Consider the following 15,126-nt stretch of genomic DNA (forward strand, 5'->3'; position numbering starts at 1 on the left):
TTAACTTACCATCCTTACAAACCACTTAATGTGGGGTTGTACCAGTAGACTTTCTATCAGCATGTAGAAAAACAATGACCAATACAGTAACTGAGTACATTGAGACATCAAGTGGTTTGGTAGAGCATGGTGCTTGCAACGCTAGGGTTGTGGGTTCGATTCCCACGGGGGACCAGTACAAAAAAGTATGTAAATGTATGCACTCACTAATGTAAGTTACTCTGGAAAAGAGTCTACTAAAATGGAAAAGGAATGAATTGATCATTTCAGTTTTCACATAGAAATAGGTTACATTTGCAAAGTATTTCAAGAAACTGGAAAACATATCATGCAAGTATTTTCACATGCCAAGTATTAGCAGATGAACTGGTTAGTACAGATAACTATCGGACTCAAGTTACAAATGCTGGTAAACACTGAAACACATTCAGTACATTTTTGGGGGACAAAACTAGTGCACTGGGCCTTTACTAGTTCTGTATTAGCAGACCGATATAGACTAGACGTCCTCAGCGTGTAAAAATGCAAAAAATAAAATATATATATATTTAACAATCGCAGCACCCCCACCACCAAACTACTTCCCGTGGCGATGCATACATAGGCAGGAGCTACCGAATGTCAATTCGGGTGACTTTAGACATTTACAAGCGAATGTGAACCAGTGACATTGTGCAAATGCACAAAGTTTGACAAAGTTAACAGCGCTGGCTCTCCAGCAGCATGTCTACACGCTGCGTCTCTGTGGAGTCTGGAGTCGCTAGGGCCACAGGCAGACAGACCAAGAACAGAGAGAAGAAAAAAACCCACAAGGAAATCAAGATAGCAGTGGCAGCATAACAAATAACTCATCTAAAAAGGGCTTTTGACGTATCAAACACGGCAAAAATCGAACACAATATGATGCCCCGTCAATTTATTAATTCAGCTACTTAGATTAGCAAGTCAAACTAGGTTGTCGTGTTAACGCAGAATTATGCGTATTTCAGGCAGGATTTTTCATTCTTATCTTGCTGCGTTCTGTAAACGCAGATCTGAAATGCTTTTTGTTGTAATCTCTGCTCGGCATCGGACACATTTTGTGCTTCGGTTGCACCTCTTAACACTTCGCTAACGGGCAGCGCTCTGACTGGCGTGTAGCTTCTTTTCTCCCGGTGTAGCCAGCCTATTTTCCCTCTAGGAAAAAGGCAAGATTAACTTGAAGCAAAACGTCAGGAAATGTAGCCGCCTACATTCTTTATATGATAGGCCTAAACGACAGAAATATGACGGCCATGCAACAAAAAAATAAGAGACCTTGCTTTTTTTCAAAGTGAGCTCATTTACTTGTGTGGCTGCCAGCCAAATAGCGTTGCACTTCTGTTTTCATCTGATGAAAATTAAGCTATTTTGGAAAACTATAGTTGCACGTCCCTGATCACTCTACCGAAGCAACAAAAAACAAAAAAAACACGACCCCTGTCAATCCACAGCTGGACTCCCGCTTTCCCCCGTTGTGCCGTTTACAAACACACACGTGACTGGCTCAACAGTTCCGGGGAAGTATGTAAAGCTTAATAATGTAAAATAAACGGAGAATGCGATCGGTTTCATCTCTGAACGCATTGCACAGGTTGACTGCAGGTATTTACTATGATTGCTACAATTATAAAATAAAATAAATGATTGAACAACTTCAAATGAAAGAGACCAGAATACCGAGTGTGTGTGTGTTTGTGGAGTGCTTGTGGGTTTGTGGAGTGCTTGTGGGGCTGTAGCCAACACTCAAACACACTACGCTCATCTTCACAGTAAAAGGTCAGTCTATGAATAATGCATGGCACACACCGGTTAGTCTCATATACCACACATTGGCCATCAAATCAGGAACGAGCGAACACGCACACTACCTGGAAGGATAAAAGGACGCCGACGTCGACAATGACCTCTCTCCCTCGACACTTTTCAGTCTTTCCACTGATCTGACCCACTTTCCTTTCCCTCTACAGGTCTCTCTAGCCGTTCCTACACCCTCCATCTCCTGGTTTAGAACGGCAGGGCTGGGCTTTCAGATGTGTCCTACACAAGGTCATGAGATTAGGTTGACGTGAAAACCTGCACACCCTGCCAAAATTCTCTCTCTCTCTCTGCACGCACACACAAACACAGCCCTGCCGACACAAATGTGCACAAACAATTAGATTGACTAAAAACATTAAACAGTCGTAAAACAGATTACGCTTACAGTGACAGCAGGCTACACACACACGCGCTCCAAGTCGGTCTGGGAAATACATTGCACAACTAGTCCAGAGTTTATAAACACACAAGGGCCTGATGCCAAGAGCTGGACAGAGAGAGAGGCAGAGAGAGAGAGGCAGAGAGAGAGAGGCAGAGAGAGAGAGAGGCAGAGAGAGAGAGAGGCAGAGAGAGAGAGAGGCAGAGAGAGAGAGAGGCAGAGAGAGAGAGAGAGGCAGAGAGAGAGAGAGGCAGAGAGAGAGAGAGAGGCAGAGAGAGAGAGGCAGAGAGGAGTATATGGAGAGAAGAGAGAAGAGAAACCGGGGGAGGAGAGAACAGAGGCTGGATGTTGTCATTTAGGGAGAGGGAGAGCAGCAGTGAGACAGATCCAACACTGGTACCAGTTACCGCCCCCACGCTCCGATGGCCCAAACAGTTGTTGTGTGTGAGATCGACCGGGCCAATTAATGCACCCAGTCCCTCAGCAATTAGACCCGTCTGCTTGAGCACCAATCAATAAACCGCCACCCTAACACACACACACACCAGGGCCAACTAGTTGATACCCACAAACACAAAACACACACACACACCACACACCACACACACACACACACACCAGGGCCAACTCGTTGATACCCACACACACACACACACACACACCAGGGCCAACTCGTTGATACCCACACACACACACACACACACCAGGGCCAACTCGTTGATACCCACACACACACACCGTGTCGCCCCCTGCCATCCCTACACAGACATCAGCATACACGAGCTGACAGACTAACAAGATAAACGAGAACGATCGTCATTGTCACCGTCACACCAGCGAGCCCGCAGGTCACTGAAGGCTCGGCCTCTCCTGGCCCTACACTGGCCATCACCACACGCACACATACACCTTAGTGGAGAGAGATGGAGGGTCGAGCTCTCCCAGCGCTCTCCTGGTTAAGAGAGAAGGGGGGGGGGGGGGGGACGAAAGGGGGAGATTCTCAATTGTTTTTTTTGCCAACTCCTCCGTCCTCTCCTCGAACATCATTTTGAAAAAGGTCAAAAGGTCAAAAATCGAAGAGAGGGAGGAGGAGAGAGACTATCCTTCTCCGCTAGCACGTCATCGAGGAAATGACGCTTACAGAGGGATCCCGAAACCACGTCTAAAGTGAAAAGTCAAATAAAAACATGGATTAAAAGGATAAGTAGCGTATGAAAAAAAATAAAAAAAATAATGTGTGCATGCTTTTGTCCTCAGAGAAAACAACAGCTGATTCAAGGGGGTGTGAAGGATTTCGGCAGGGGAGACTCTGCCACTGACTCTGGTTCGATCCCGTGCTGTATCACAACCGGCGCTGATCTGGAGTCCCATAGGGCGGTGCACAATTGGCCCAGCGTCGTCCGGGTTAGGGGAGGGTTTGGCCGTCATTGTAAATAAGAATTTGTTCTTAACTGACTTGCCTAGTTATATAAAAGGTAAAAAAATAAAATAGAGACTCAGAAGATGCACTTGTCCTTCCTACGCGGGAGAACGCAAATCGACGACAGAGGCAGACTCCCCCGTTCACCTAACAACGAACCGACGCTCGGTCACTCGACCACTTATCGGTTTACAGGTCACGGAGGACGAGAGAGGACAGAGGAGTCGAGGAGAGGACGGTCTTTTGCCCAAATAAGAATCTCCCAGGGTATGAGCCGTTGTGAGGAACTGAGGACCCAAGTGTAACGGAGACAGGGGATGAGATGAGGAGAGACAAGGCGAGGAGATCTGGATAGGAAAGGTCTGAGACATGGACAGGAGAAGAGATGAGGAGAGACAAGGCGAGGAGATCTGGATAGGAAAGGTCTGAGACATGGACAGGAGAAGAGATGAGGAGAGACAAGGCGAGGAGATCTGGATAGGAAAGGTCTGAAACATGGACAGGAGAAGAGATGAGGAGAGACAAGGCGAGGAGATCTGGATAGGAAAGGTCTGAGACATGGACAGGAGAAGAGATGAGGAGAGACAAGGCGAGGAGATCTGGATAGGAAAGGTCTGAAACATGGACAGGAGAAGAGATGAGGAGAGACAAGGCGAGGAGATCTGGATAGGAAAGGTCTGAGACATGGACAGGAGAAGAGAAGGCCGCTGTAGACTAATGACACTTGCCTCCCGTCCGACAAGCCCCACGATGGCCCCCCGGGCAACCCCAGTGCATTCTGGGCCGGGGAACCGTCTAGCTTCTGGCCTTCAGCGCTCTCATTTTACCGTCCCCTTCTCCATTTCCTCTCCTCTTCATCGCCTTTTTTTCCCCTTCTTCCCCCTTTAATCAATTTCATTTCTCCCGATTGTCTAGTTCAGCCGAGTTCCCATGGCAACTAGCAGTTGCTAGGCAACGCACAACTCTCACATCATCCATTCCAGAACTCTGACAGATGGAGAGAGAGAGAGGGAGAGAGGACAAGTGAGCGAGTGAAAGAAACAGACAGAGGGGAATGAAATATTCAGACAGGAGGAGGCGAGGGAGAGAGAGCTACGGGGGTCTCTAGGACACACATAAGGAGTCAGCCTTCCACCCAGAGAACCAATCAGAGCTTAGAGTTCCAGTCGCCAGATGGCCAATGTGATTGGCTATCTTGGACAATCAGCTCTGTGCCCCCAGCCTATGCCGATGTAAACAAAGTCTTACACACCCATATGACAGCTAACGTGTGTGTGTGTGTGTGCATCTGAGAAGGAAAGAGCCTCTCTCTCTCTCCTCTCAGTCCCTCACAGGCACTCTGGTGTCCCCTGCTAGGAGGGAGAGAGTAGACTGGGGGACAGGGAGGGAGAGGTGGAAGGAGGGAGAGAGTAGACTGGGGGACAGGGAGGGAGAGGTGGAAGGAGGGAGAGAGTAGACTGGGGGACAGGGAGGGAGAGGTGAAAGGAGGGAGAGAGTAGACTGGGGGACAGGGAGGGAGAGGTGGAAGGAGGGAGAGATCTCTGTACAGCAGTGCAGCATCAAGACATCGCAGTAGGCTGACCCAGTGAGAGTCAGACAGTGGGGAGAGCAGAGACGAGAGAGAAAAATAGAGCAGCCACAGCAGAGCCGAGAGAGAGAGAGTGAGACACAGAGAGAGAGAAACAGAGACAGAGAGCGAGACAGAGACATAGAGAGACAGAGAGAGGGAGACAGAGAGAGAGAGAGAGACACAGAGAGAGAGAGAAAGAGAGAGACAGAGAGAGCGAGAAGGGGCTGGACGACTGACGGTGCCAGGGGCCTCCTAACCTTCCCCCATGCTCTGGTACGGACATGTATAGCCCCGGTCTAATACACACGGCCTAGTCCCTAGGGACACACAGCTGTACACATTCGTGAGTGTGTTGACGTGTGTCTGCAGCCCGTACACAGCCCAGAGAAAAGAGGTGAGAAAGAGAGAGAGAGAGAGAGCAAGAGCAATATTATCCCTCTTCTCTGTAAAACCCAATACGATGACAGTGTACCGTGCTCGCCACGACACGAGCACACACACACACACACACACACACACACACACACACACACACACACACACACACACACACACACACACACACACACACACACACACACACACACACACACGACTGCTTAGAATCGACATCAGTAAGCCAACGCCTGTCAACATGGCTTGGTACAATCTTATCATCTGTTCACCACGAGGTCCCACCACAGGCCGACTCGTACCAGCAGTTTGCGAGCGCGCGCGCGCGTGTGTGTGTGTTTTGGTTAAAGTTGATATGGATGGTGGTCGAGCAGACAGAATACCTCTGTGTCAGACAGAAACAGAGTAACAGCGGCAGTAGGCTCTACAGCCCATCACCACACACACACACACACACATTTGACTTTCAATTTCAAAAGCGGCCAACGCAGAGGTGACACAAAGACCGTTGGAACTGTCTGCCGCAAGCGCCTGACGACACACCAGGCCACGCGTGGAAATGCACGGAGGAGCTACGACCCAGGTAGACAGGGAGATGGACACAGAGACAGAGTGAGCGACACGGAGACGGAGCGAGAATTAGCGCAGCAGCCTGGTCTCAGAGGGGAGGTGAGACAGAGCAGAAGTAAGTAAAACCAATGAAAGCCTGCAGGGCTCTGGTCCCCTGGTACAAACAACTGCCACTGGCTCACTGTGATACTGGGTGGAGACCAGGCAAAGGCTTAGCTGACAGGTGGCTGAAACGTGGTCCTGGCTACAAGCACCCATTGCAAACTGAAAAGTGGGTTTTGGCGTCCCTGTGCTTTGGGTAGGCCACGGTGAGGAACAGTTCAGTTACCACGGGGATCCTCGGTAGCATCTGTTGGTCGGGTATAGAACAAGATCAGCCAATCAGCAGCCTCATAAAGCCGGCAGAGATCAGCTCGAAAAGGGAAGTAGGGTGTCGTCAGGCAAGACAGGACCAGAGAAACGCGGTGTCATCCGAGCGTCCACACACACACCTATCCCAAGTCAACAGCTCCATGCATACATTCCTTGTGTGTGTGAGAGACGTGGTGCTATGATTCTCGTGGTTGTCCGTGTAGCGAAAGGACAAGTGTCCATTATCACACCGAGGCTACTCACCAATCTTCTGGTTGAAGATTTTGTCAAACGTCAGCTCTTCTCTCTCCTCTAGGTACTTCTGCATCACACTGCGAATACTGAGAGAGAGAGAGAGAGCGAGAGAGAGAGAGAGAGAGAAAGAGAGAGAGGCGAGAAAGGAAAATAGAATGTTAGGAACTTACTTAATTACCCCTCTTCATCCCCTATGGGACACAAGCCTACAATGAGCTCCACAATGTTCGAAAACTAGAGCATATTTAAAAAAAGGTACATGCACATGTACAGGGCATTGATACAAATCACAGAGTATGGACTCCCCTCCCCTCCCCACTCCACTTTGCAACCTCTTTCTATTCCTCCCTGCCCTCTCCTCTCTCCACCTTCATCTCTCCTGTCCTTTCATCCTTTCATCTCCCCTCCACCTTCATCCCTGCCCTGGTTTGGGCCTCTCCCTTCCTGCCACCTGTCCCCGTCTGTCCCCTGACAGGATGGTGTGGAGCAGGCGAACAGAGGACCGGAGCAGCTTGCTCTCGGAGAGGGTGTTAATGAGAGGGCAGGGGAGAATTAATCAATTAGCGCCCCCTCCACGGGCCCATTAGCACACACACAGGAGAGAGGAAAGTTACCACACACACAGCTGCAGGAGAGTAGAACACGTTCCACATGGCAGCACATTGGCCAGACGGACACCTTGCCTGAGAGGGAGAGATCTTAGATGTGTCTATTACTGCCAGTGAGCCAGTGGCACCGGCGAGAGAGAGAGGGTAGGCGAGAGAGCAGGAGAGGGGAATGGGTCGAGAGAGAGAGAGAGAGGGGGGGTGAGAGAGAGAGGGTGGTGACAGAGAGGGCGAGAGAGGGGGGCGACAGAGGGGCGGGGCGAGAGAGAGAGGGTGGTGACAGAGGGGGGCGACAGAGGGGCGGGGCGAGAGAGAGAGGGTGGTGACAGAAAGGGCGAGAGAGGGGGGCGACAGAGGGGCGGGGCGAGAGAGAGAGGGTGGTGACAGAGAGGGCGAGAGAGAGACAGAGAGGGCGAGAGAGAGACAAACCGTTTATAGACAACCAGCTTCTGTTGTTTATTGTATTGATTAATTCAATGGGATTTATTTTGTTCTCTCAGAAAAGCACTTCAACTGCAGACCTACTAGAGTTGGGCAGGAGGCCAGGCGCGCGCACACACACACACACACACACACACACACACACACACACACACACACACACACACACACACACACACACACACACACACACACACACACACACACACACACACACACACACAGCCCAGTTTATTCGAGATTCTCTCGTGGATCATTGTTTCCCTGACATCATTCGTGTGGTGTGAATGGTTCTGCTGTATTGGGCTGGCTGGACCAGACCTGGCAGGTTCAGATAACACTGAATAACAACAGAAAGGATAACACTAGAAGATGCTAACTAGCGCGGCATAACAAGTTGCTAGCGCCAAGTTTAACAGTGGTTGATAATAGTGGAGACGCTAAATAATAGCTTGTTTTTAACACAGCGGGCAGATACTAACTAAACCTATAGCAAAATAGTGGCTGATGCTTAGCTAGCGAAAATGCTAACTGCTCGTTTATAACATACTGGTTGATGCTTGCACCAATGCTAACTGCTAGTTCATAACATACATGTTGATGCTAGCACCAATGTTAACTAATCTGTAGTAAAAGTGTCTGAGGCGCGCGAAGACGCTAACTACCAGTTTATAATACAGCGGCTGATGCTAGTATAGCACCAACGCACCTGTAGTAAAACCAGGGTAGGAATTAAACAAATAGTAGCAGTAGTAACAGCGCTGGTCCTGGATCTGCCTACGGAGGGCCAAACTGTACCCAGTCCAGTGTCAGTAATAGCTCTCCTCTGCTCTGTCTAACTGAGCCACAGGAACCAGGATACAGGAAGTAGACTCTTCCTCATATACTGGGGGCCAGGGGTGAGTCATAGGCATGCCTGCCTGACTGCTGCAGAAACAACTAGCCAGCAAATCCCTGTTGGACATGACTTGTATACATCTGAATGGGTAAATAAGCAACTTGTAGCCAATTCCTGAGTAGCCAAATCAGGTGAAAAAGGTGGAGCTGCTACGACGCCGTAACAATCCAACCATTTCAGATGCATGAAGCACTTATGCCGTAGGGAGTAGGGGCCGTTTCTGGACAGAGCCAAGGAGAGGCTGTATCCAGGTTGACAAACAGGCCGTGATTGGGAGTCCCATAGGGCGGCGCACAATTGGGCCAGCGTCGTCCGGAATTGGCCGGTGTAGGCCATCATTGTAAATAAGAATTTGTTCTTAACTGACTTTCCTGGTAAAATAAAGGTTACATTAAAACTATTTTATTTTATTTTTTAAAGACAACACACTGGCCAATCAGAATCCACTCTCTGCTACAATAGCCAATTACAATCCACCGACTCTGCTACAGTGGTATGCACTTACTAATAGTTGAATAATTGAAGCTTCACACTCCCCACCGCCCCTATTTGAATCTGCCTCCTGCAACTACCCCACATTCCTCCTTCCTCATCCTCCCAGTTGATTCCCGCTATTCCCGCCGCCTCCTACTGCACAACACGCATCATCTCTCGTCTCTCCCTGATCTCGCTCGAACAATACAGCGCTCTATCCTGGACTCCTCTCTTTCGCTTCCAGTGCTGCCGTCAACATCCCCCCTCTGCCCAGCAGGCAAAGCCTGGAGAATGGAGCAGCAGTGCGCCATCTCTACAACGTCACACACACACACAACCCCAAATACACACTTCGAGAAACACACAAACAACTCTTAAGACGACATATACGCACAGCCCCAAGCGCGCGCGCGCGCACACACACACACACACACACACACAGAGCTGAAACAAACAAATCCAAACATCACACACACACACAGCAAGCTCAAAATACAAACAGGTTTTATTTATTTACCTCACTGTTTCAGAACTGCCTTTACAAGACATTTAAACGCTCACATCAACGCTGGCTCTCAGCACGCTTCCTCTTTCCCCCTCTACATCTCCCTCTCGGTAACTCCCTCTAGTCGGATTGTCATCATAGCCAATTCCAGGAGAGCACACACATTATCCCAGTGATAATCTTTTAAATCCTTATCAAATTAAAAACAAATCATTTCCATAAAGCCGGCCAGGGATCAGACGGGTCAGATCTAGTAAGTGTTTCTGGGACGGCGGCGGGGTGGCACTGTAGGCTAAAACAGTCACTATGTCCACTTGAGCCGCTTATGTTTGGATGGACTAGCCTATGTCACAGCCCACTACAGTAGCGATGTTGCTGACCCTGGCCCGATGGTATTTAATGCTTTCTCTCAATCTGCTGTATTAATTCCCGCTGTGCTGTATGGTAATCCTGGCTTTAGTACACACACCGAGACAGAGACAGAGAGACAGATAGAGAGACAGAGCAGAGACAGGGCGACAGACAGACAGCGTCAGAGACAGCGCGAGAGAGAGAGACCGAGCGACAGCGCGAGAGAGACTAATGCAGCGTAAATCATAAAGAGCAGGCCATGTATAGCTTACTACTTCAGCCGGTGTTAAAGCAAACCGCACTATCACCGCCATGACATGTTCTTTTATTATAGAAGAATAGCGTCTTATCTCTTCTGCCCTGTAAACAAATACCTAATGGATGATTAGCAATACAATTCCCATCTACACCTAAACTCAATGCACACAGATACAATACACACCAGCCTAGAATGCAATAGGCTAAATTCACAGAGATTGTCCTCTGAAGAGCAACCTCTTCCAAAGGTTATTAGATGAGGCGATCTTTTCCATTTGAGATTGACGCCCGCACACTTCTCCTGACGTGTGTAGTTGGATCGACGCTACGAGGGACAAAGGAGGAGTCAAACCATCTGAATACCGATCCCTTCGGAAGTAAACAGGCCCTTCAACTTTGGGGCAGTAAACTTGCTCTCCACGGGGGAGGGGACCCGAACAGCAGGCCTACCCCGTTTCACTTTCACAACGCAGCTCGTTTAACTAGCTCGGAGCCTGACAGAGCTGGGACTGTGAGAGGATGAGGAAGTCACAGAAGCCTGACTATGACTGGATAGAACACACATAGATAGGCACGTTCAGAGGAGTAGCCTCGCTAAATTGTAAACACCGACACTAACAGAATTAGCTAGCTAATCGTTTCTCAGTGCCAGAACGTATTTTTCTGAATAGCTAAGCGCACCTGATTCTACTAATCAAAGCCTTGGTTGAAGACTGATGATATAATATTCATCTCGCGCGTTACTGCTCTGCTGGAGCAAAAGCCTGCACCACCCACAGTGGAAAAGACTCTGGTTTCAATATGAGAGCAGTGTAGAAAAGTAAAGAACAACGGTCTAAATTTGGTATAGGTTGTAGTTTGGACCTGTTCATTGACAACATCTATAGCAAACGACAAATGAACAAGTGGCTTTGGCCATGGTCAGTTCAGCCAGCCCTGAACACACACAGTGGGGTTTCTGTAAACACAATGTCATCCGTTAGTAGGCCAACTTTGGCCCGGTTCGTGATTTGATTTCATCAGTAGATGTGACTAAACGCATCACATATTGCATGTCGCTAAAAAGGGATGTTACGGATATGATTTTTGACGCTATATCGTTTGGTTTTGACATTAAATCGCAATAGTGTTTTTGCACTAGTTTGCTGGGCCTGCACCAAAACGTTTCCTCCATAGCTTGTTCTCCATCTTTTTAAATAGAGAGACAATTTGTTTTCAGCACTTATTTCCACGACTGAAACTCGTGTTCTCATGGCTCTCTCGTCCCTTCTGCAGCAGACATATGGTGAGAAATGTGTTTGGAACATCGATGCAAATGCATGGAATCGTGAGAATCGCTAAAACATATCGTATCGGCACCTAAGTATCATGATAATATTGTATCGTGAAGTCCCTGGCAATTCCCAGCCCTAGTGTTTTAATAATAATAAATGACCGAAGGTTCATGAACAATAGGTTTTTGGGGTGTTCCATGCTCAATCAAATACAATGTACCCCCTCGAATATTTCAGTCACCCTTTCCAGGCAGGAGATTTTCGTGGTACCAGTGACGTCTCTTCGCTAGCACTTGCAGCACACTCGAACTAATGTTGAACAGCAACCTAGCGTGTGAACAAAACGACGTAAATAGCCAAGAAACACGAGGACAAAGTCTCACTTTAGTAGACTTTCTGGTAAATGCATGTGCTGTGGGCTTCTAAAAAAGTTATCGTTCAGCACTTCACTTACACAGGCCCCCCCTAGGCACTGTCGCGGCACAAGGTGGGATATGGGATTTGTATTTCCTTGTGCGATACACCAGAGTACGAAAACAAAACTGCAGAAATAGCTACAGCAATTTTGCTATACATTTTACTTGCACATGTACTCATGCTTGACTTTTGCAGTTCGCGCACATCTATTTTTTTGTCGCAAACGCGAGTAAAATGGCCGGACTGTCCTGCAAAAGAGTGAGCAATGGCGAATCTCTGTTGGAAGTGCTTAGACCAAGACTAGGCTTATTCTGAGGCCGGGAAACTGGTGCCTGTGTTGCTGATCTGATCCCTTGAGGTGGTCAGTCAGTGGTGAGGAAGTCTGTCTGCACTACAGCTCCCATTAGGCAGTGGGGTGCTGCTGCAAAAAACACCAGGGGTTTATTAGAGTCTCGCACACGGAAACAATTTACTGTTTAAAGAACCAAAACGGAAGTAAACAGAGCAAACGGAACGAAACGGGTAGGTCACTCCCCGTTTTCGTTCCTAGAGTAAATGGTGTCTGTTGCAAGATGTTCCGCAAAACACAAAACATTTTGCAACGGAATCCGTCTAATGAATACAACCCAGGGTCGAAAAACGTTCAGATAGAAATATATAAATGGACAGACATCTAGCCCATCTCCAACTTGTAGAATAAGCAATAGGCCTAAAGCTCTTTTCATGACAGTTATATCTGCAACGTTACAGAAAGTTATATAGAGACGGTATTTTGTAGAATAGAAATGATCCGTGTCAGGTAGAATAGTGAATCATGTCAGCTCTTATACTTAAAGTCTCGAAGCTATTTGATGAACAACAGGCTACCTGCCATTTGGTAAAACGTTCAGCACATCAGCAAGGATCACTCGGATTAAAGCAAACGTATCACATTATCAGAAACATCTTTGAGGAAGACAGTGGATCTATGTTCGTTGCGCGCCACCACGCTACATATTACGACCGCGAAAAGTCCATCAAGCAATAGATGGAGACAGCATAACATACTGTGCTTCTGAAGCTTTGAGGCTTAAGCTTGGTAAGGGATTTTAAGCCTAGCCGTTACAGCCTGAGCCTAGACTATAAGTCAGACACTTGTTAACATTTTATCCCACGTTCATCCTCTTTTAGCTGTTCAATTCACATTTTACATAAAAACCCTGAGAAACTGAGGTTGAGAATGTCACCGATGTCCACGCTTCACCAACAAAACAGACATCACCAAAACCCTCCACCAGATCATTCTTCCCCGTATAGTCTTGACTTCCTACTGTAACAGACTAGACACTCAAACCCTGACGAGAAATTAAACGTACAGCTAATAAGCTAAACTGGCGTGTGCGGGTTTGGCAGAGGAAGGTGTAGCCAAATCAGAAAAGGTCGAATTGGTTATCTGTTATAGTAAGGCATTTTATTGGTATTTTTCTCAAATAAAATAACTTGGTGGGAGCTCATATTAATCCTGTTTCACAAGTGTGTACTACTACGCATGTGATTTGGAAATGTTTGTTTTTTTGCATATCCTAACTCAGACACCCTCGGGGAGTGGGTCACGGCCAGGGTCATACCCAAAGTGCTTACAGCAAACAGTTTAGCATGAATCGTATCTAAAGGTCACAGACAACAGGGCCTTTCCACACTACTATACACCTAAACGGGAGATAACATCTTTGTCTGGGCTGCACAGCAGTTAGACACAGCAGTTAGCTCCAACAATAATAGCTGACAGAATGTGTTGCTATGGCGGCATCAATGGCCTCGCAAACACCACACACTCCAAAACGCAACATTTCCATCGCCTCGCATTTGACTACAACATCCCAATGGTAGCTGCCTGCCTGTAAGCCTGTATTTGTTATTCAAAACCTGTGTGTTAATAAATAGTTATCTTAAACACCAGTGATTGAGTGGGCAGAGTCAAGCAATTGGAGGGGAGAGATACACAGATGTGAATGGATGGATGTAGTCTGATTAAAATCAGGCTGTAATACACAATTAATTGTTATACACAGCCTGAAACTAATCCCTGCAAAATAGTGTAAATGTTGCTTACATGCCAGAATGTTTAATAAAACTACATTTAAAGATGCACTATGCAGAAATTGCTTTGCCATTTCCTGGTTGCTAAAATCCTAATAGTTTGCCTAATTTCACATTATGTGACAAAATAAGCAAGTATAGTGTAGAGAATCATTGTACCATCTAAACCGCAGAGAAATATATTTTCCAAAACTATTATATTTTCAGCTGTTTGAAGCTGGTGTATGAAACTGAAAGTAAGAAGCAAAAACAAAACTTAAGAATAGGAAGCATAGAAATAATGCACATGGTACAGATCTACAGCTTCTTAGACTTGCTTTTAATGAGTTACATATCTATAACTCACATTTCTATGTGAATTTGGTCGCCCCCCCCCCCCCCCAAAAGTGACATATTGCAACTTTAAAAGCTTACTCCACCGGTTGTCTGTGCGGTTTGTCCTTCAGCTGTTCTGGAGACAAAATAACCACAGGAAAGTACTGTTTTCCCGACTTTTTAGAGCGACAGTAGGTATATGGTTCTGTTCGCCAACAAAGTAAAATTAGTTTAATATTGGATATTCATTTTTTATCTCGTCAATAGCTATTGAATCAAGCATGCAATGACAATGAAACTGGTATATTCTGAAACAGGGGAAGAGGAGGAACAACTGACACCCTTTTTGTGTGTGACATTTCTTTCTTTCTCCGGATTTCCAAAAAATCTGAACTAAACATACGTGTGGATTGTTCTCCATCCTCCCGATTTGGAATTTAACATTTTCATTGTCACGGCATCCTTGGTTCAATAGCTATTGACGGGAGAAAAACAAATATATCCAATATAAAACTAACTTTACCTTGTTGTCGAACAGAACCATATACCTGCCCCCTCAAAAAGTTGGGTAAAACTGCTCAGAAAACCAGAAGAGTACGTTTACATGAAATTTTATTCAACATTCTAGCTTGTAGGGTGCATTTACACGATTTTGAAGGCATTCGTTTCAGACCGGTAAACACATATATATATATTTTTTTTTTAACTAGGCAAGTCAGTTAAGAACAAATT

General features: G+C 46.9%; 1 protein-coding gene across 2 annotated transcripts in view; it reads right to left on the minus strand.

The window, feature by feature from the left end:
- Positions 1 to 15,126, minus strand: part of LOC120020946 (beta-adrenergic receptor kinase 2) — a 50,627-nt gene that overhangs the window by 31,497 nt on the left and 4,004 nt on the right. For both annotated transcript variants that reach the window (XM_038964592.1, XM_038964593.1), the window contains one exon: positions 6,787 to 6,863. In XM_038964592.1, the coding sequence (XP_038820520.1) occupies positions 6,787 to 6,863 (77 nt within the window). The remainder of the gene's footprint in view (positions 1 to 6,786; positions 6,864 to 15,126) is intronic.

The sequence above is a fragment of the Salvelinus namaycush genome, chromosome 26, assembly GCF_016432855.1.
Source record: "Salvelinus namaycush isolate Seneca chromosome 26, SaNama_1.0, whole genome shotgun sequence".
NCBI lineage: Eukaryota > Metazoa > Chordata > Actinopteri > Salmoniformes > Salmonidae > Salvelinus > Salvelinus namaycush.